Source organism: Triticum dicoccoides, chromosome 5B, assembly GCF_002162155.2.
Source record: "Triticum dicoccoides isolate Atlit2015 ecotype Zavitan chromosome 5B, WEW_v2.0, whole genome shotgun sequence".
NCBI classification, from domain to species: Eukaryota; Viridiplantae; Streptophyta; class Magnoliopsida; order Poales; family Poaceae; genus Triticum; species Triticum dicoccoides.
In genome coordinates this window covers 700,435,944-700,456,977 of record NC_041389.1, presented here as the reverse complement: position 1 = coordinate 700,456,977, position 21,034 = coordinate 700,435,944, and the positions used below count along the sequence as shown (strand labels likewise).

At 45.3% G+C, this 21,034-nt stretch overlaps 1 protein-coding gene and 2 pseudogenes across 2 annotated transcripts; 1 reads left to right on the top strand and 2 right to left on the bottom strand.

The window, feature by feature from the left end:
- Window positions 1-2,408: 2,408 nt before the first annotated feature.
- LOC119313147 lies at window positions 2,409-2,614 on the bottom strand (annotated as a pseudogene).
- Window positions 2,615-2,839: 225 nt separating this feature from the next.
- LOC119312764 lies at window positions 2,840-5,895 on the top strand. 2 transcript variants are annotated; one of them, XM_037588523.1, is made up of 3 exons: window positions 2,840-2,965; window positions 4,494-4,977; window positions 5,110-5,895. In XM_037588523.1, exons 1-3 carry the CDS (start codon window positions 2,868-2,870, stop codon window positions 5,710-5,712), a joined length of 1,185 nt encoding a protein of 394 aa, XP_037444420.1. In that variant the 5' UTR covers window positions 2,840-2,867; the 3' UTR covers window positions 5,713-5,895. The 2 variants fall into 2 exon arrangements, with proteins under 2 accessions (XP_037444420.1, XP_037444419.1); XM_037588522.1 differs by having other exon boundaries at window positions 4,494-5,895.
- A 1,844-nt stretch (window positions 5,896-7,739) lies between these two features.
- LOC119313149 lies at window positions 7,740-7,850 on the bottom strand (annotated as a pseudogene).
- Window positions 7,851-21,034: the final 13,184 nt, after the last annotated feature.

Genomic DNA, 21,034 nt, shown 5'->3' with positions numbered 1-21,034 from the left:
CATACGACCCTTTTTATATCATGCTCACTGTAATTTTATAAAATTAGAGAGATGACAGTTTTTATAAAGTAGCATGGCGTTTTCCATAAATTAGATCATGACAATTTATTTGAGGGTCTTTTTTTTAGGGTCTTCTTTTGTGTTGATGGCATTTTTTTAAAGGAAAAACTAAATGGGCCTCTGGGTCAACGAGAGGTCGCACTAGAGACAACCATCTGAAACGTTTGCCAAGCGAACGTGTTTTTCGTTGCAAGGCAGGCCCCTAGCTAACGTGCCCTAGATATCAACTACTTTCAAGTATATAAGTGCGAGTGTGGGAGAAAGTAAAAGGGTGGATGAGTAAACTTTTATCTACGGGAGGCAATGATGTCTTGATTAAATCAGTGGCCCAAGCTATTCCGGTCTATTCTATGTCATGTTTTAAGCTCACAAGAGGATTGTGCAAAAACATTAACTCAGTTATTCGTAAGTTCTGATGGGGTTGTAAACAAGGACAGAGGAAGTCGGCTTGGATGTCCTGGGAAGTTATGACGAGGCCCAAGTATCTGGGCGGACTTGGCTTTCGTGACGTGGAACTTTCTAACCTCGCACTTTTGTCACCGCAGGCATAGCGACTGTTGCAAGAACGAACTTCGCTAAGCGCTAGAATTTTGAAAGCAGCATATTACCCCAATGGAGATTTCCTTACAGTGGAACTGGGAGCGTACTCCTCCCAAGTTTGGCGTGCAATTTTAGATGGAAGAGAGATCATGAAACAAGGCATCATTAGGAGGATAGGGAATGGGCAACAAACAGAGATCTGGAATGACAATTGGATTCCTAAGAGTTCTCTTAGACCAATACTTTCTCTGGTTCCTAATCCCCCATTCTTCGTGTTTGAATTGTTGGTGCCGGTGACAACACAGTGGAACGAGGAGCTCATCCCAACAGTTTTTCTGCCTTGTGATTCAGGGTGGACGGCACGGTCCGGTCCGGCGGTCCGGCTCGTGGCCCGCTCGGCTCGGACCAGCTCGGTCCTGGCCCGCTAGTTTAAATGGCCGGTCTGGTCCCTCCAAACAGGCCCGAGAAAACCTCGGTCCGGTCCGGTCTTTGACCGAGCCGACCGAGCGGACCGAAGGCGGCACTCTGCGGCATGGCTGGAGCGTGGCTGGGGCGTGCCGACGGCTTGCCAGGGGCGTGGCGGGGGCGTGGCAGGTGCGTGGCGAGGGCATGGGGGCTCAGGCGTGGCGGGGGCGCAAGAAACCGCCGTCGTCTACGTGCGCCGCCACGGGGCCGTCGTCCGCGCGGCCACTGGACTCGGTGGCCCAGGAAACTATGTCCATTAGACGCGCCACACTCGGGTCCGTCGTCCCCACCAACGAAATCGACCTGGGAGGTCCTACATCGCCGCATCGAACGTCGTCCCTTTTATCTCTGTTCACCGGCCGTCGTGCCAGATTCGTCGCCTATGAGCTCCCTCCGGTGTTCTTCTTCGTCATGTAGCTCTCTATGGTTCTTATGAAGCTCCCAGACATCTTTTCAACGAGCTGCGCTTCCTCTAGCATTGCGTCCCCGATGAACAACTCTCGCCGGAGCTCCAGAGCGCGCTCTGCCCATGTCTTGGCCGGTCCTGACGGTCCTCTCGGTCCGGCTCGTGGCCCGCCATTGCCGGTCCGGTCCCTGCAAACAGGCCCGAGACACTGCTCGGTCCGGTCCGGTCCGGACCGCCGGCGTCCGGTCCAAACGCCGGCTCGGACCGGGACCGGACCGGCTCGGACCGTGTCCACCCTGACTTGTGATGCCAAAGCAATTTCGAGAATCCCGATGTGTACTAGGAATGTGGACGATTTATGGGCTTGGCACCCAGATAGTAAGGGCCAATTTTCGGTTAGCTCAGCGTACAAGCTTATAATCAAGACAAATTAGGGGGTTCTATACTAGTGCTTTGTCATTGTCCGTCACCACCACCGACTTGGTCAGGGATAGGGGCTTGACACATCACCGTCGACAGCAATCCTTGTGTGTTCGGCTCTTTTATGTTGCGAAGATGGCACCAGAGCCCAGACACACTTGGCCACACTACACTCGATCAATTTAGTCTTCTTGAATCTTGATTTAAAAAATTTCATGGTCGTCAAGCAAGCTCTCTCATTTCTTGCCATGGGCCCACACATCACCCACCCCCCACTATCTTATCCCTGAACAAAGCCTTCATCCACTCATTTTTGTCTTCGTACAAACTCTCGTCTTTTCCCTCTTTCTCGCCGCCATTTTGTCGAGGACGTGCAACAGCGACGCCTCTAAAACATTGTCTATGTTGCATGCTAATAAGTCGCGTAGTGTCGGCCCTTTTGCTAGCCACACAGAGGAACAACACGTGGATGCACATAATATGGTTTTGAAGGTAAACATTTTTTATTTTATTTTGGTCGGAGTGTGCCTGTTCCAAAGCAGTAGTGCAACGCTTGGACGACACATAAGAACCATCCATGTAGCAAGCTACATAAATAAATTCTCCCCATAAAAATTAAAAAATTAAATTAATATCATGCGAACCCAAAGATCCACTTATCAGATATTAAACTGATAAGAACAGATACTAACTTGATCTTAGCCAAGTGGCCAAGAAAGATATGCTTTCATTGGTGACCCTGCGCCCACTTTTATTGCTCCCTGAACTGCCTCTGCTTTTTTTTTTTGTTGAGCAACTGAACTGCCTCTGCTCAGTGTGCAAAAACAAGTCAAGCTAAAAGGCTGCGCTGGTCCAACCAGCGATGCGAGCCTCGTTGGGCTGGTCCTCGTTTGGGATCGGGAACCTACGCAACGGCCCAATTCCCCTATGCCAAAAGACACGGCGGTCGCATTGGCCGAACCAGTTCACGGACCCGATGGCCGGAAGCCGCCGCCGCCGCCGCCGCGGAAGAGCGCGGCTGCCGCAGCAGGGTGCCGAACCCTCGCCGCCGGCAGAAACCGCTCTCAGCTCCAGGTCTGCACCCTCACCCCAACCGTAACCTCGCTCGTCTCTCCTTTTCCCCTCTTTTATCTTTCACACACCTTCGTTAGTTAGGGTTTAATTAAAGTAGAATCGGGAGAGTCAGTAATCTTGCCCTAGTGAATCCATGGTGAAATTTCCAGTATTTTGGCGAATTAGTAGGGACATCTTGATGACTTCACAGGTGATATTTAGGTTATTTTTGTGAATTAGTGGTGGTATGATTGACTCACTGGCCTCCCCTAAATTTGGATCTCCACACCACTGTCTACAAGGTGCGTTACTCGGTTCAGTTGTTGATAACTCCATTGTCTCTGATGAGGGAAATAGTTTCAGTTTTCCTTAATTGCAATGTAGGAGTAGATGAGTATTACAGTTGCTGACTTGAACTGTGCTCACTTGGTTCAGTGATTGCCTGAAACTCAAAGTCCAATGTGATTTGGTCGATACTTTTATTGTGACTGATTATTGAGAAGGAATGAACTAAAATTTCTTATGAAAGCTGTCCACGTAAACATCGGAGGGATTATCATCCTTTTTCTCATTTGGGAAATGTATGTTGGTCGCCTCATCTGATCCAGCTTATTATTGCGTGGTTGGGTTGGATCCAGAGTAGAATCAGCAAGGAGCGTGTCCCATTATATCACTTGATATGATTCAGAGTATTGCGCGCTTGGGTTGGATAATGTATATGGTCTCTTGTTCGTTTGGTCTTTCTCATGGTCATGGTGCTGCCATGAACAATGCTTACTTCTGTTTGACAACCAAGTGAATAATAGATAAGCAAATGATCGCATGCAAGTTTTCTACAAGAAGGGGAGCATGCTATTGCGCTTTTACGTCAAGCAAAATCATCACTTGGAACTATTTATTATCCTTTTTTTTCGCTACAGAAATTGGTCACCTGATGTGATTCAGTTTATTGCGTGGTTGGGTTTGATGCAAAGCAGGATAAGCAAAAAGCCTCTCCCATTGTACACTTGATATGATTCAGGGTGTTGCGTGCTTGGCTTGGATCCAAAATGTATATGGTCGCTTGTTTGTTTGGTCTTTCTCATGGTCATGGTGCTGCCATGAACAATGCTTACTTCTGTTTGATGACCGAGTGAATAATAGATAAGCAAATGTTCGCTTTCAAGTTTTCTAGAAGAAGGGGAGCATGCTATTCTGCTTTTATGTCGAGCGAAATCATCACTTGGAACTATTTATTTCAAGGATACTCTACAAGGCACCCCACCTGTCATGATATGAAGTTATATAATTGTATATAGCGTTGTCTCACTGAAGATATTATAGCCAGAGTATGTTATTTTAGAAAAACAAAGTCAAGGTGTAGGTGGTTCCAGAGTAGTTTCTTTTGATAGAAGTTTGACATGTCTCAGTTGACACTCATGTTTGCCTTATTGTTCAGCTAAAGCCTGCTGCATTTCTTGTACTGTATTAACTCCTGAGGTATTTATTAACTCCAATTATGGTTCAGTTCTGTATTTTGATCCATTATTCTTGAATTTCTATGCAGCAGAGAAGTTAACACTGTGGAGAGAACCTCGAAGAACGCCTGCCCTGCCTCAGCCTCTACCTCCCTGCCTTTGTCTGGACCTCATGTTTGTGCAGATCTCCTGGACAGCCTGCTTCAAGAAATTCTGCTTCACGAAATTATTGCTCTGTTTGACTCATTCCATGACTTCCTTGCATTCATTGGCACCTGCCGCTCTTGGCGTGCTGCAGTCTCTACCTTTCCCTCTGTGCATACATTCAGCTTCCCGCCGCTCCACTTCAAACCAGATGGTCCTTATGTTCGTCCACATAGCGGCCCTATCAAGCCCATCCTTTTATCTGATTGCAAATGGCAGCTCAGTGATCCTAGCAAGAAAAACTCATCCCTTGCGTGTTCAGTGCCTAAAAATAGTCCAAATAAAATGCGCTATTTGGGCTGCTCGTATGGGTATCTTATCTTCTCCTACGAGGTTCACTGCCTCCTTGTCGATGTGTACACTGGTCGCAAGGTGAGGCCACCCAAACTCCCACGTAACAATGATCTTGGGTACTTTTGTGGCATAGGCATCCTTACGGCCCCATTGATTTCACCCAACTCTCGCCTCCTCCTTTTCTCAAGAGATTCCATGTTTGAGTGGCAGGTTGGAAAAAACTTCTGGTCAGAGCACACCCTTGATCTTGATGATGAACTCATCTATCAGATTGTTTTCTTCAAAGGTGATATCTTTGTCGTAGATGCTGTTCTCAGGCTCCACACTATACACCTGACACCTCAATTCCGCATGCAAAAAATAGCAATTAAAAAGGAGTTTGTGCCTATGAACTCATGGTTGGTGGTCTGTGGTGACATGCTTCTCATGATTGAGCAAGACTTCAGCTCTGGCAGATTGGGTGGCTCATCTGACGCATTCTTTAGGATCTTTCGCCTCAACTTCTCTGTCGAGCCAGCTAAGTGGGTGAAGTTGGACAAGTTGGATAATTATGCTCTGTTTGTAAGCCTTGACAGAAGGAATCCTACATTTTGTTGCATGAGCCCGGAAAGATGGGGAGGAAAGAGTAACTGCATTTATTTTGCGAGGCTATCTGAAGATCCCGATGAAACATGGACCGCGGTCGAGTTTGGTCAGCCAGTGCCAGACAGCGCAGTCCGCTCCATGTTCTTCTATGATATTTCGCTCTCTCTAGACTGTGGTGTACTAAGTAGCCTCTGGGTGTTCCCCAGTTTAGTTTATGGTTCTGGCTAGTACTTCTTTCTTGTCTTGCACAAGACCTGCCTAGCGTTTATCTCAGTTTGCAACTAGTTCTGTAGCTGTAATGGTTTTCTGACTTTGGGACCAAATTTTTGTTTCCAAGTACAATTAATCTGTATGGGCATGCTGCTGTTACTGCTGGTTGTATTGTGGCGAAAAACGGGATTGCATTTGTCATCTGGTTGCGCCGGTAGATGCAGCAGTAGAATGGTCTCATGTGCTTCGACCATCTGCTGTTAAATGAGACATATGTACCGTCAAATGTAACCTGGGTACTATTGTGGACAAACTTGTCGTGTATTCTACTGTACCTCCCGTGGATCATTCATATGCTTTTCATTGTTTGTGGTATTGGATCATTCATGTATTGGATCATGGTGGTTTTCTTGCCATTTTTAGTTGATAATGTGCTGACAGAGCAGGAGACGTCTTTGCAAATGACGTTGTGCTTTCCACTGTAACCAAATCGTAGGAATGTACTGTCCTCTCCTCCATCTTAGTTTATTATCTCCAGCCTAAGACTGTACTCTTGGAAGGATGATCTGCAGCCTGCATTTACAAGATGGCTGCATTTCAGCAGCTACATTAATGTGTCTTTTGACTGAACTTTAAGCCTTGGTAGAGGCAGCAAAACAGTTTTGTCCCTCAACTTTAAACCTGGATGTATAGAATCCTGACAAATTTCAAAGCTGTTACATGCCAACTCATAAACACACATTCAGGATACCATTGGAGAACTGGCCAACTACTCCCTCCGTTTGGAATTACTTGTCGCGAAAATGGATGTATCTAGATATATTTTAGTTCTAGATACATCCATTTTCGAGACAAGTAATTCCAAACGGAGGGAGTACTTTTCAGGAACATAAACTCTATCAGAACTGTTTCTATGATAGAGAACAACACGGTTGTGCACGCTAAGGTTACATACAACCAAACTACTGTAAAGCCACAAGGTGCTGTCTGTAGATGTTGCCAATCTTGGAGGCCATCTCCTCTAAGTCCATTCACATACTCGGCATGATCAAACATCACATCACAGTTTACATCATCTAAACAAACAAAAAGGCAGAAATATGCTAAGCAGGGCACATGTAGAAGAGTCAGGTTTCCCCTTTCCCTTCTTTCTGAACATGTTTCTGGGACTGATGTATTTCCGTTCTATGCAATGGAAAGGGGTCGAAAAGCCCGGTTCAAAAAAAATGTAGAAGAGTCAGGTAGGCTTATTTGCGATTCTCAATAGAAAAGAAAAAGAATACGTTATTGGCTGGTACATAACAGCTCCTGAATTTCATGCAACTGTTTGACTAACATAGAGGACGTTACATAAGGCTCATCCCCGAGGGAAACGATCATTCATGGAAAATCACCCGGGGTGAGGATTTGCCATCTGTGATTCGCCTCGCCACCAGTTCTTGCTCATCCTCACCCTTTGGAAAGGAAGACTCTGTTGAACAACATGACTTGGTATAAAGGGCATCACAGTATTTGCATTGCTCGGCTCGTTTGAGGAGTATCGTCTGCAAATTGGGAGCTCGGTCCAGCAAGGTTCTTATCACTAGTAAGCACATTCACACGCCGCTAATTAGGGGATTCTATACTAGTGCTTGTCATTGTCTGTCACCAACACCGATTTGGTCAGGGATGGGGGCTTGACACATCACCGTCGACAGAAATCCTCGTGTGTTCGGCTCTTGAATGTTGCGAAGATGGTACCAGAGCCCAAACACACTTGGCCACGCTACACTCTGATCAATTTGGTCTTCTTCAATCTTATCATGGTCGTCAATCAAGCTCTCTCATTTCTCGCCATGGGCCCACACATCGCGCATCCCCCACAATCGTATCCCTGAACAAAACCTGCATCCACTCGTTTTTTTTCTTTTGTACAAACTCTTGTCCTTTCCTCTTTCTCACCACCATTCTGTTGGTCACTTGCTGCAATGACAAACGACGCCTCTAAAACATTGTTCATGTTGCATGCTAATAAGTCGGCCCTTTTGCTAGCTACACAGAGCAACAACATGTTGATGCACATAATATCATTGTGGATTCAAAGATCCACGTATCAGATATTAAACTGATAAGAATAGATACTACACTTGATCTTAACCAAAGGCCGAGAAAGGTATGCTTTCACCGATGACCCAGCGTCTGGTTTTATTGTTTCCTGAACCGCCTCAGCTCAGGTGCAAAAGCAATATGGGACTATTCCAACAAGCGATATCAAAATCTATGAAAAATCACAAAACTAGCCCTTTGGCCAAAGTTCAGCACAAAACGGCTCTCTTTTGAAAATATTTCATAAAATGGCCCTACCCGCATGATGCCCGCGCCCGGGGCGCCATGCCAATTTACACAACGCCTTGGTCAAGGGCGCCATACTGGTCAGCGGTGACTTGCCACGTTGGTAGGGCATGGCACCATGGCGCCCCAGCCCAAGGCGCCATGCCCCTTGCGTCAACAAAACAGAGTGTGCCCTGTTTTGCCCTCCACAAACCCTCACATTTCCCCTTCTCCACCCCGTCCTCCCCACTCAAGCCCCTCCCTAATGTCCACAAAATTTCGTGGATCGGAGCTCCAAATCGGTGATTTATCCTTCCCTTCGACCCCTCGAGGTATTCTCCATCATTTCTCCTCTTTTTGTTGGTTGCTCCACATTGTGGGGATTTGGGGAAACCCTAGGTCATCCAATTTTGCTATTTTTGTTGATGCATTTTGGTGTTTATGATTCTAGATGGGGAGGATCGTCAATGTGCATCATGTGGACTTTGTCTCCTTTGAGAAGGGAGACGCGGAGTATGGTGACCCGAAGAAGAAGCCGGTAGTGATGGTGTTTCCTACAAGCCCTAGCCTTGAGGAGGTTTTAGTTGAGCTTGGAAGAAGGTTGAATTGGATGGAAGAAAGCGATGGAGTAGACTTAATTGGAAGGTATAATGTTGGGTATGGGCAACATATTCGTTGGAAGATAATGCCTCTTGATTATGAGTTTCATTAGGAAGCATATAAAGAGAGTGTGTTGGACTCACAAGATAAATCATTTGAGTTATTTGCCATAAAGGTTGTTCGTGCTTGGTTGCACATTGATTTGAATCGGTGTGCATCTTCATATGATGTTAGAAGCCCGGTTCGAGATTCAACACATGTCATTCGGGATGTGCATGACACAATAATGAGCCAACCTCCAATGACCGAATGTTTGAGCCCCGTCGGGACTGACCAAGTTGATAATGAAGACTTGCACATGGATGGTGGTGAGTTTGAGGGTGATGAATCGGAGGCTTATATTCATGACCATTATGTTGGTGATGTTGAGGCAAAATTGCATGGAAGAGTACATGGACCATGATATTCCATACAATAGGTCCTATGCGTGGGACTCGGAGGATGAAGGCCCGGATGAAGAAATATATGAGGATGGTTTGACGGCTAAAGAAGCCAATGCTTTCAAGAAGGTAATAGGCCGTAGTCACAAGACATCATTGTTTCGTGATCTAAGCCTAGCCGATAAGGCGATTGTTGATGGTGGGACAAGTAAAATTCTTGCACCAAGGTTAACTTCAAAGCGAGATACCAAAGCAAGTGTGTATGGTGTTAGTGAAGGAACAATCTTTGAAAGCTTGGCAGAACTTTAAATATGGGCCAAGGACTATGCGGTTAAGTTTTATCGGGCATTCTTTGTGGAGAAGTCAAACTCAAAAGTGCGTTATGTGGTCAGATGTGAGGAACACAAGAATCATTGCCCTTGGGTTATCCGTGCAAGATGTGTCAAAGGCGGGCCACAATGGAAGATTATAAGTTTCGTGTTTCACCATCGGTGTAGTGGCAAGGATATTGATGATGCTAATGTAAAGGATGATCACCGTCATAGACCTCCAAATTCCTTGCATATTGATTTTTAGCCTCCATAAAGATACTCCCGACATATCCCATTGGGGCTTTGATGGAGATGGTGAAGGAGGTTTTTTGGTACGGGGTGAAGTATGGGAAGGCATGGAAGGCCAAACAAGCTGCCTTTGAGATATTGTATGGTGGTTGGGAAGAATCATACAACCGCCTCGCGATGGTGTTGAAAGCAATGGCGGCAGAAAATCCTGGCATGTACTATATGGTGGAGCCAGATGGCGTGAGAACAAGGATATACAACAATGCAATCATTCGAATATTTGGACGTGCATTCTGGACTTTTGAGCCATGCATTAGGGCCTTCAAGCATTGTAGGCCGATTATGTCCGTGGATGGCACATTTCTGACCAGCCAGTTCAAGGGCACATTGTTGATCGCCATTGCTAATGATGGTGGTGACAAATTGGTTCCATTGGCGTTCGCTTTGGTGTCGGGGGAGAACAATGAGAACTGGGAGTGGTTTCTTAGTTTAGTGAGGACCAAGGTAATTGGACCTCAAAGAGAGGTTTGCATCATCTTGGACTGCCACCCAGGGATACTCAATGCAGTGGAGATTGACATTCCAGGACATCCTCGCGTGCATCATAGGTGGTGCATGAGGCATTTTGTGTCTAACTTTTACCGAGCATGTGGAGACAAGGAATTGTCTGACCTTCCTCGTGATTGTTGTCTCGCATTCACCACTAGACATTTCAAGAAATTGTGGGACAAAGTGTATGCCAAAGCAAACAATGGTGGCAAAGATTTCTTAATAGGAATCTTGCCAATAAAGGAAAGAGGGCACGGGCTTTTGACAACGATGGAGTGAGGTACGGTGGCATGACAAACAACATGGCTGAATGTTTCATCGTGGTGCTAAAGGGTGTCCATGCATTGCTGGTGACAGCAATAGTAGAGTATACATTCGAGAAGTTGAATGTCTATTTTGAAAATTATAGTGAAGAAACATTCAACTTGATGTCCGGGAAAAACAAGGCCAAAAAGATGTACAAGTATCCACCAAAAGTCGACGATTGGATAGAATAGCAAGCAAGAAAGGCGGATTCACACAAAATCCAGTCCTTTGATAACATAGAATTGATTTACCAAGTTGATGAGCACGATGGAATGTCGCGTGACGACGTGCCATATGCAGGTGGCTCCTTCAATGTTTATCTCAAGATTGGCGTGTGTTCATGCGAGAGGCCTACATTGTATCATCTCCCGTGCTCTCACTTGATGGCTGCATCTCGCACTAGAAATTTGAGTGTCAGCATGACCAACAATGTAAGATTGAGGAGTATTCGATCGATGCGGTCAAAAATACATGGGCTGCGAGGTTCATCCCTATCTAGACCAATCTAAATGGACGGAATACCATGGACCCCCACTATACCCTGATTTGGAAATGAAGGTGGTGACACGTGGAAGATGGAAGACAAAGCGTTTCTTGGGTGACATGGATGATTGGGGTGGTGGATTCCATAAGAATGGGGGAGCCAACATTTCACAGAGCCTCGTGATATCAGCCGCTGCGGTGAATGTAACAACGAGGGGCACAATAATAGAGGTTACAACTCAAGGGACAAAAGAAAGAGATCAAAACGAGATGGTGATGGTGGTGATGGTGGTGTCAGCCACGGTGATGGTGGAGCTCAAGGACGTGGCCGTGGTGATGATGGAGCTCAAGGACGTGTCCGTGGTGATGGTGGTGCCTGAGGACGTGGTCGTGCTGACCGTGGTGCTCGAGGACGTGGCCGTTGTGACGGTGGAGCTCGAGGACGTGGCCGTGGTGACGGTGGAGCTCGAGGACGTGGTCGCGGTGATGGTGATGGTCGAGGCTTCGCTTATTGGCTTGGGGTGTGAAACTAATGTATGTGTGGAACTTATGTATGTCGTGAATCTTTTGGGTGGTCGAACTTATGTATGTCGTGAATCTTTTGGGTGGTTGAACTATGTATTTGTGGAACTAATGTAAGTCATGAACTTATGTATGTGTGGAATCAATGTATGTGGTGGTTGAACTTATGTATGTGTGGAAGTAATGATGAAAACTGAAACTATGTAAGTTACAAAAAAAACAGAAACCACATAAGTTACAAAAACAGAGAAGTGATTGTCATGGCGCCCTAACTTAGGGCGCCATGTTAGTAAGTACGGCGCTCCATGCCAGGGCGTCATACATGGCACCCAGAAAAAATGAATGGCGCCCCCAACATAAGGAGCTTAAAATCGTAGGACTTAGCCATTTTTACACGACCATGGCGCCATGGGCTGGGGCACTATGTTGGCAATGCATGGTGCCATGGGCTGGGGCGCCATGTTGTAGACGACCATGGCGCCTTGGGCTGGGGCGCCATGCTATCAATTTTTGTTTCTCCTTTTGGTTTTGTTTTTGTTTTTGATTTTCATGAAAAAGCTACAAAGTTTCCGAGAATAAGTATTGTCAGACATAAATGGCACACATCAAAGTTTCCAACAAATAATTTAACGACATAAAGTTTTGGACAAACTACAAGTCCTCGACAAACATAAGTTCACGACATCAAGTTTTAGACAAATACTACAAGTCCTCGACAACCATATGTTCATGACATCTAGTTTTGGACAAATACTACAAGTCCACGACATCTAGTTTTGGACAAATACTACATCAAGTTGACGACAAATGCATCATTTCCTTCCTTTCCCCCTCTTAGCCGGTGCAGCATCCTTCCCCTTCACTAAGCGCCTTCTCCTCTGGAGCTGCGGCACCTCCTCTTCCTCCTCCTCCTCTGAGGCGACCTCGATCACCGGGTACTTGCGTGCCTTCCTTGCGTATTTTCCCGGAGTATGCTTTCCACGCCTTTGACTAGGCTGAGGCGCATCTGGCATCTACGAGGTGTTAATCTCATCATGCGTCTGTTCATCCCCCTCCCCCCGTTGTCATCAACCGATTCGTCGCCTTGCTGTTGGGTGCCGCTTGATGATGATCTCGACCTCGAAGCAGTAGGGACTGCGAGATCGGTGGAGCGGCAGCCTAGTAGAGCACCAAGGCCACGTGCCCAAGACATGCTCCGCTATGAAATTGACATATCATGAAGTTAGGATATATACCTCAAAAATGTGTATGGAAAGCAAATTATCAAATGTCATACCTCAACAAAAGCTTTAAGCTTGTTGTACGACTCTTCACCTGGAGGGTACCTGAGTGCCTCGCTGGCGTCGTTGACATGCTTCGAGAGCTCGTTTTGTTGTTGGACACAATAGGACAGGTCATTTTGGCATAATGTAGGCAAGCATATAGAGCCGATTCATACCGTCTACCTTCTCTAATAAGCCTGTTGTACTCCATATTGGCCATCCGATCAGAACCTGGATTGGGTTCATGTAATATGTCCCCTGGCTGAAATGCGGGTGCGTTAAGTTGAGTACGTGCAACGGAACGAAACCACACAAGATAATTGTTGAATGCTTCCATATCAAAAGGTCATGAGGGAGGCTTAGAAGTGGGTTGACGCAATGAAAGCTCAATCTTATTGAGCTTGTGCTTGAACTCCTGGATATACATGTCATGCTCTCGATCCCATTTTTTTATACTCTTCTGCTTCATCTTGTCGAGACTGCATAGCATTTGACAAATACATTTTCGTTACTATCTTCAAAACAATGGAGAAAGCATTTGAAGTGCTAAGCACTTACCTATGCAAATGTAGCGAAGTGTCCTTGTACTTCGGCGGGGTCTCTTGAAATAAGCCAAACTGTGTCATAACTCGTTGTGGCTGATAGAACTCAACAACATAATAAGAAATCAACGGGCAACGCATCCGCCATAAGTGTGCTTCCTATAGACACTTTGGTTAAGTCTGAAAGTAATAAAACCAGCTCGCCTACCAATGTTGCCCTCCATTCCGTACGGTTCCCAGGTAACCTATAAACAAAGATTAAGAAAAAACTACATTGTTAGTATGATTTTTGGAAAACCGAAGAAACTGAAGAGACAAAGCAAGAAGCTACTAAGATAACCTGCTCCGGGGTCATGATGTCAAGCTCGTTGCAGTAGTGCAAATACATGGTCTTTGAATTGCCAACAAAACCTTCAACCTTTTCGCACTTATATGGCCATGTAGGCATACAGTCTGGATCATGATGATCATCCCACGGGTCATAACCCTTTGGTGTCGGCCGCCCCACTGGCAAGTGCTCCCAACTCCAGATCGATAATAGAAGCATTATACCACTAATGTTGGATTCCTTTGACTCTACGACGTTTCTTGGATTCGCGCCCCTATGGCACGCCTCGTCCAGCTACACACAAACAAGAAATATGTCATTATAAACTAGAGAAAATTTCTACATGGTGAACACACTATTATAAGCAAAACTACTTACCTGACGATACAAATAAGCCAATGCCGTCGTACCCCAACTGAGTCCATGCTCCCACCCAGCAACCAGCTTAAGCCACATAAAGGAAGCGTTCACGCCAGTGCCGTCAGAGAAAAGAGTCCGGCTGACTACATACCACAAGTATGCCCTGGTATACTACTGCACTGTTTCATCATCCGCATCAGTCGGGCATTCCCCAAAGTGTTCAGCAATCTAATGATAACTTGCACCGGTGGACTTCCCTTGTACCCCTGGCTCCCTCCCTATGAGTCCAACCATAATCTCATGCCATCCATCAGAATCTGTGCTAAAACAAATAGGCTCTCCTTTGATGGGAAGTCCAGTGATCAGAGACACACACTACTAGGGAAAAGCCTATACACAGAACTTTAGCAGTAGCGCATGTTAAAAAAGGGCGCTGCTGCTAGACAGCAGTAGCGCGGGCAAAAAATCCGTGCTGCAGAAACATATATAGCAGTAGCGCGTGCCGCTCTAAAAGCGCTACTACAAAAATTCCCACCACTAAGCCGATCGGCTACACATAGTAGTAGCGCTCTTTTAGAAACAGCGCTGCCGCTAATTCTGTTGTAGCAGCGCGTTTATGTGTAAGGCGCTACTGCTAACGGAAATAAAATAAAATGAAAAACAAGTAGAAAATTAAATGAAAATGAAAGAAATAGAAAAAGGAGAAAGGAAAAAATAAAATGTAAAGAAAAATAAATGAAAAAGGGGAAAAAGGTGAACGGAATAGCAGTAGCGCTTTTCAGGAAACACGTTGTAGCTACTTAGCTATAGCGCGTTTCCAGAACGTGCTACCGTTTCGTTTCACTTAAACAGCGGTCCCCCCAGCAACCACTTCTTCCCCAAATCCCTCGCCCTCACCGCTGTCTCCCCAATTCGCCGTCGCCCCACTTCACCGCCATCTCCTGCCGGCGTGGACGCCCGCAACCTCACCGTCTCCCCCCGAGGCCACCGTCATCCTCACCGCCACCGTCCGAGGCCGCCCTCAGCCTCACCGCCGCCGCCCGAGGCCGCCCTCGACCTCACCGTCGCCGCCCTCCACCTCACCGCCGCCCGAGCCCGCCCAGGACCGTCGTTGCCCGTGCCCGAGCACGCCCTCTCTGCCCCTGCCTCCGTCGCCGAGCACCTCCCCGCCACTGTCTCTCCCCTCTCTGTAAGTCCCCCACCCCTCCCCCCACTCCTCTCTCTCTGCATTTCAGAGCAAAAATTAGTAGAGCAAAAGTTAGTTTGTAGCAAAAAAATTAGTTTAGAGCGATGGATGTTAAGTAGTAGATGTTAGAGCAAAAATTAGTTTAGAGCCAAAAAAATTGGTTTACAGCAAAAGTTAGTTAGGGCAGTAGGGTTTAATTAGGGTAGATGTTGCTTGTAGTATATAGTGATACTAGTAGATGTTAATTAGGTTAGGGCAGTACTGGTACTAGTAGATGTTAATTAGATGTTTTTCAGTTAGGGCAGTAGAGTTTTGCTAGGTTAATTAGGTTTGTAGTGCTGCTAGTAGTAGTGGTACAGCAGGTTAATTAGGTGAAGTTAAATGAATAACCTAAATGAATGAAATTAGTAGTTAACTTTTTTTTTTTCCTTTCATCATTATAGAGCACTAAAGTTAACTGAATTTTGTTCTATTAGTAGTTAAATGAATTTTTTTCTATACTTTGTTTTTGAATTAGCTTGTGAAATTTGGACATGTGGTTGCTCGTGTATATTTGGACATGTGTTGCGGTGTCGAAGAGGGATATTTGAACACTGTTTCTAGGGAATGAAGCTGAGTGGCCTATGTTTTGCCGGAATGTTGATTCATTTCCGTTCCGGCAAATTCCAGGTTCTCGATTTGTCCACTTTTTAGCAGAGGTCATGCCGAAATTTTCCATGAATTTCGGCATGACTTGTGCTACAAATTAGCACATATCGAGTGCTCGGGATTTGCCGCACCGGGAAGGAGTCAACGTTCCTGCAAAACAATAGGCCTTTTTATGTCATTATTCATTTTATTAGGTCTAGAATTAATTGACTAGATTTAATTGTAGGAAACATGGCTAGCAACGATGAAGGACAGGGTTCTGGTGATTGCGACGATGTCTACCGGGTGGCAGACGAATTTTTGAGCCTTGCCAACGATCAACCGATGTTGTTATTGGGCCCACCGGTGGCATCGGGGACTGAGTCCGACACACAGACTGGTGCTAAGACTGAGACCGGCGCTGAGACTCAGACCGGCATCGATACCAACGCTGCCTCGGGGAGCGGAGCCGGTGTAGAACCGAAAGCAAAGAGGCAACGACTTCCTAACAAACTCAGGACTACTAGACTGGTGGTCACGGAGGTGGACGACGACATTTTTGAGCCAAAGGCGCCCGAGGAAGCGCGCAGGTGCTACGGCAATCAAATAGGCTGCATCGTACGGACAACCACCACCATCAACGATGAGAAACTACAGAAGATAGATAATATGAGGCCCTCCCTCCTAAAGAAGTTTCACCAGATATTCCTGTTCCTGGGCCAGAATGAAAAGGATTATAAAGATCCAGATAAGGACCCGGCAATGAAGAAGATAAACAAACACACCATTACCAAGTTTAGCGACGCGTTGGCCGCCTGGAAAACAAGGGTGAACGCAAGGATCATGACAAGAAGGAACCCTACTCCGAGATTGTAAAGGATAATCCGACAATCACGGAAGAGCAGTTTCAAATATTCAAGGCGACTTGTGAGGCTGAACTGCCCAAAAAAAGTCTAAGTACATGAAGGGGCTTCAAGAGTGGAACATTGGGAGCCACCACCTTGGAAGCCGTGGTTATGGCGGGAAGAGGTCCATATGGGCCAAGGAGGATGCGGAAGCCGTGAGTCTGGGCATCCTAGACCCCTTGGCGGAGTTCACTGTCCCGGAAAAGCGTGACGTCCTCAGGGCCCGGCACCGTTGGGACCCAGTGAAGAAGGTTTACGAGACAAACGTGGTCACGACGGAGTTCATTAGAATGTTGGTAATTTTAGTTTCTGATCAATTCGACTACACACCTTAGTCATATTTGTAAAGGATCCTTGTGTCTTTTGCAGAGAGAGCATCACAGGATTGCGGCCGAAAGCGACTCGCCGTCTGAGGCATTGGCGAGGCCCAAGTGGGACACTCCATTCAACCGGGCGTTGAACATATTGAAACGACTCCCGATGGATACTCGACCGTCGTATGGACGCGTGCACGGTGTCGGAGACGGCGCCACGTGGAAGAAGTACTACCGTGAGACCATGATACGTCCATTTTGCATCATGCTTTTATATCAATATTTATTGCATTATGGGTTGTTATTACACATTATATCTCAATACTTGTGGCCATTCTCTCTTATTTACAAGGTTTACCATGAAGAGGGGGAATGACGGCAGCTGGAATTCTGGCTGGAAAAGGAGGAAACGTTGGAAACCTATTCTGCACAACTCCAAAAGTCCTGAAACTCCACGAAACAACCTTTTGGATTTATTAAGAATTTATGAGCGAAAGAAATAGGCCAGGGGCCCACACCCTGTCCAGGAGATAGGGGGGCGCGCCCCCCTGTAGGGCGCGCCCCCCTGTAGGGCGCGCCCCCTATCTCCTGGGCCCCCTGGTGGGCCTCCGGCGTCCATCTTCTGCTATATCATCACTCTTTCCCTGGAAAAAATCGTGGGCAAGCTTACGGGACGAAACTCTGCCGCCACGAGGCGGAACCTTGGCGGAACCAATCTAGGGCTCTGGCGGAGCTGTTCTGCCGGGGACACTTCCCTCCGGGAGGGGGAAATCATCACCAACGTCATCACCAACGATCCTCTCATTGGGAGGGGGTCAATCTCTATCAACATCTTCACCAGCACCATCTCCTCTCAAAACCCTAGTTCATCTCTTGTATCCAATCTTGTATCAAAACCACAAATTGGTACCTGTGGGTTGCTAGTAGTATTGATTACTCCTTGTAGTTGATGCTAATTGGTTTACTTGGTGGAAGATCATATGTTCAGATCCTTTATGCATATTATTACTCCTCTGATTATGAACATGAATATGCTTTGTGAGTAGTTACGTTTGTTCCTGAGGACATGGGTGAAGTCTTGTTATTAGTAGTCATGTGAATTTGGTATTCGTTCGATATTTTGATGAGATGTATGTTGTCTTTTCTCGAGTGGTGTTATGTGAACGTCGACTACATGACACTTCACCATTATTTGGGCCTAGAGGAAGGCATAGGGAAGTAATAAGTAGATGATGGGTTGCTAGAGTGACAGAAGCTTAAACCCTAGTTTATGCGTTGCTTCGTTAGGGGTTGATATGGACCGATATGTTTAATGTTGTGGTTAGGTTTACCTTAATACTCCTTTTTGTAGTTGCGGATGCTTGCAATAGGGGTTAATCATAAGTGGGATGCTTGTCCAAGTTAGGGCAGTACCCAAGTGCCGGTCCACCCACATATCAAATTATCAAAGTACCGAACGCGAATCTTATGAACGTGATGAAAACTAGCTTGACGATAATTCCCAATGTATCCTCGGGAGCTCCTTCCTCATTATTAGATTTGTCCAGGCTTATCCTTTGCTACATAAAGGATTGGGCCACCTTGCTGCACTTTATTTACTTTATTTACTTTTTGCTCGTTACTATTTATCTTATCACAAAACTATCTATCACCTACTATTTCAGTGCTTGCATAGAAAACCTTACTGAAAACCGCTTATCTTTTCCTTCTGCTCCTCGTTGGGTTCGAACCTCTTACTTACCGAAAGGACTATGATAGATCCCCTACACTTTTGGGTCATCAAGACTCTTTTCTGGCGCCGTTGCCAGGGAGTGTAGCGCTTTTGGTGAGTGGAACTTGCTAAGGAAACATTTATATAGTGTGCTGAAATTTTCTGTTACTTGTCACTATGGAAACTAATCCTTTGAGGGGCTTGTTTGGGGTATCTTCACCCCAACCAGAAGAGCAAAGAGATGCTTCTCAACCTACTGAACCTTATGAAAATATTCACTTTGAGATTCCTTCGGGTATGATAGAAAAACTGCTAGCTAATCCTTTTGCAGGAGACGGAACATTGCATGCCGACTTACACCTCATCTTTGTGGATGAAGTTTGTGGATTATTTAAGTTTGTAGGTATCCCCGATGATGTTGTCAAAAGGAAGGTCTTCCCCTTATCTTTGAAGGGAGATGCAATGACATGGTATAGGCTATGTGATGATACGAGATTTTGGAATTATAAGCGACTGAAGTTGGAATTTCACCATAAGTTCTATCTTATGCATCTTGTTCATCGTGATCGTAATTACATATATAATTTCTGGCCTCGCGAAGGAGAAAGCATCGCTCAAGCTTGGGGGAGGCTTAAGTCAATGTTATATTCATGCCCCAATCATGAGCTCTCTCGGGAAATGATTATTCAGAATTTTTATGCTCGACTTTCTCTTGATAATCACAACCTGCTCGATACTTCCTATGCTGGTTCCTATATGCTGAAGACTATTGATTTCAAATGGGACTTATTGGAAAGAATTAAACGCAAGTCTGAAGATTGGGGTTCCGACGATGGTAAGGAGTTAGGTATGACACCTAAGTTCGATTGTGTTAAATCTTTTATGGGTACCGATGCTTTCCGTGGATTTAGCTCTAAGTATGGACTTGACTCTTACATAGTAGCTACCTTTTGTGAAACTTTTGCTACTCACATTGATCTCCCTAAAGAGAAGTGGTTTAAATATAACCCTCATGTTGAAGTGAAAGTAGTTGCACCTATTACATTCGAAGAAAAGACTATTACATATAGTGATCCTATTATTCCTACTGCTTATGTTGAAAAAACCCATTTTCCTGTTAGGATAAAAGATCAGATCATGTTAAAGCTTCGACTGTTGTTCGTAAGAGTAATACTAGGACCTATACACCTCCTGAGCAAATTAATGTTGAACCTGGTATTGCTATGATTAAAGATCTCTTGGATGAGGACTTAGATGGGCATGTTATCTATTTCTTGGGTGAAACTGCTAATATTGCTAGACCCGATACTAAGACATGTAGACCTGTTGTAGGCACGCCTGTTATTTCTGTTAAAATAGGAGATCATTGTTATCATGGCTTATGTGATATGGGTGCTAGTTCTAATGCGATACCTTATGATCTTTATAAAGAAATTATGCACGATATTGCACCTGTTGAATTAGAAGACATTGATGTTACTATTAAGCTTACTAATAGGGACACCATTAAACCTATTGGGATTGTTAGAGATGTTGAAGTCTTGTGTGGGAAGATTAAATGCCCTGCTGATTTTCTTGTTCTTGGTTCCCCACAAGATGATTTTTGTCCCATTATTTTTGGTAGACCCTTCTTGAATACTGCTAGTGCTAAGATTAATTGGGAAAAGAATATTGTCACTGTTGGCATAGATGGTATGCCTCATGAGTTTAATTTCGCTAAGTTTAGTAGACAACCTCGTGAAAGGGAACCACCTAGTAAGGATGAAATTATTGGTCTTGCTTCCATTGTTGTTCCTCCAACTGATCCGTTAGAACAATATTTGTTAGACCATGAAAACAATATGTTTATGAAGGAAAGGGAAGAAATAGATGAAGTGTTCCTTAAACAAGAACCTATGCTAAAACATAACCTTCTCATTGAAATTCTTGGGGATCCCCCTCCACCCAAGGGTGATCCAGTGTTCGAACTCAAACCCTTACCTGATAATCTCAAGTATGCTTATCTTGATGAAAAAGAAATATACCCTGTTATTATTAGTGCTAACCTTTCAGAGAAAGAAGAAGAAAGATTATTGAAAACTCTGAAGAAGCACCGAGCTGCTATTGGATATACTCTGGACGATCTTAAGGGCATTAGTCCCACATTATGTCAACACAAAATTTCAGTGGAGAAAGATGCTAAACCAGTTAGAGATCCTCAAAGACGATTAAGTCCTAAAATGAAGGAAGTGGTAAGAAAGGAGATTCTAAAACTCCTTGAGGCAGGTATTATTTATCTCGTTGCTAATAGTGAATGGGTAAGCCCTGTCCATTGTGTCCCTAAAAAGGGAGGTAT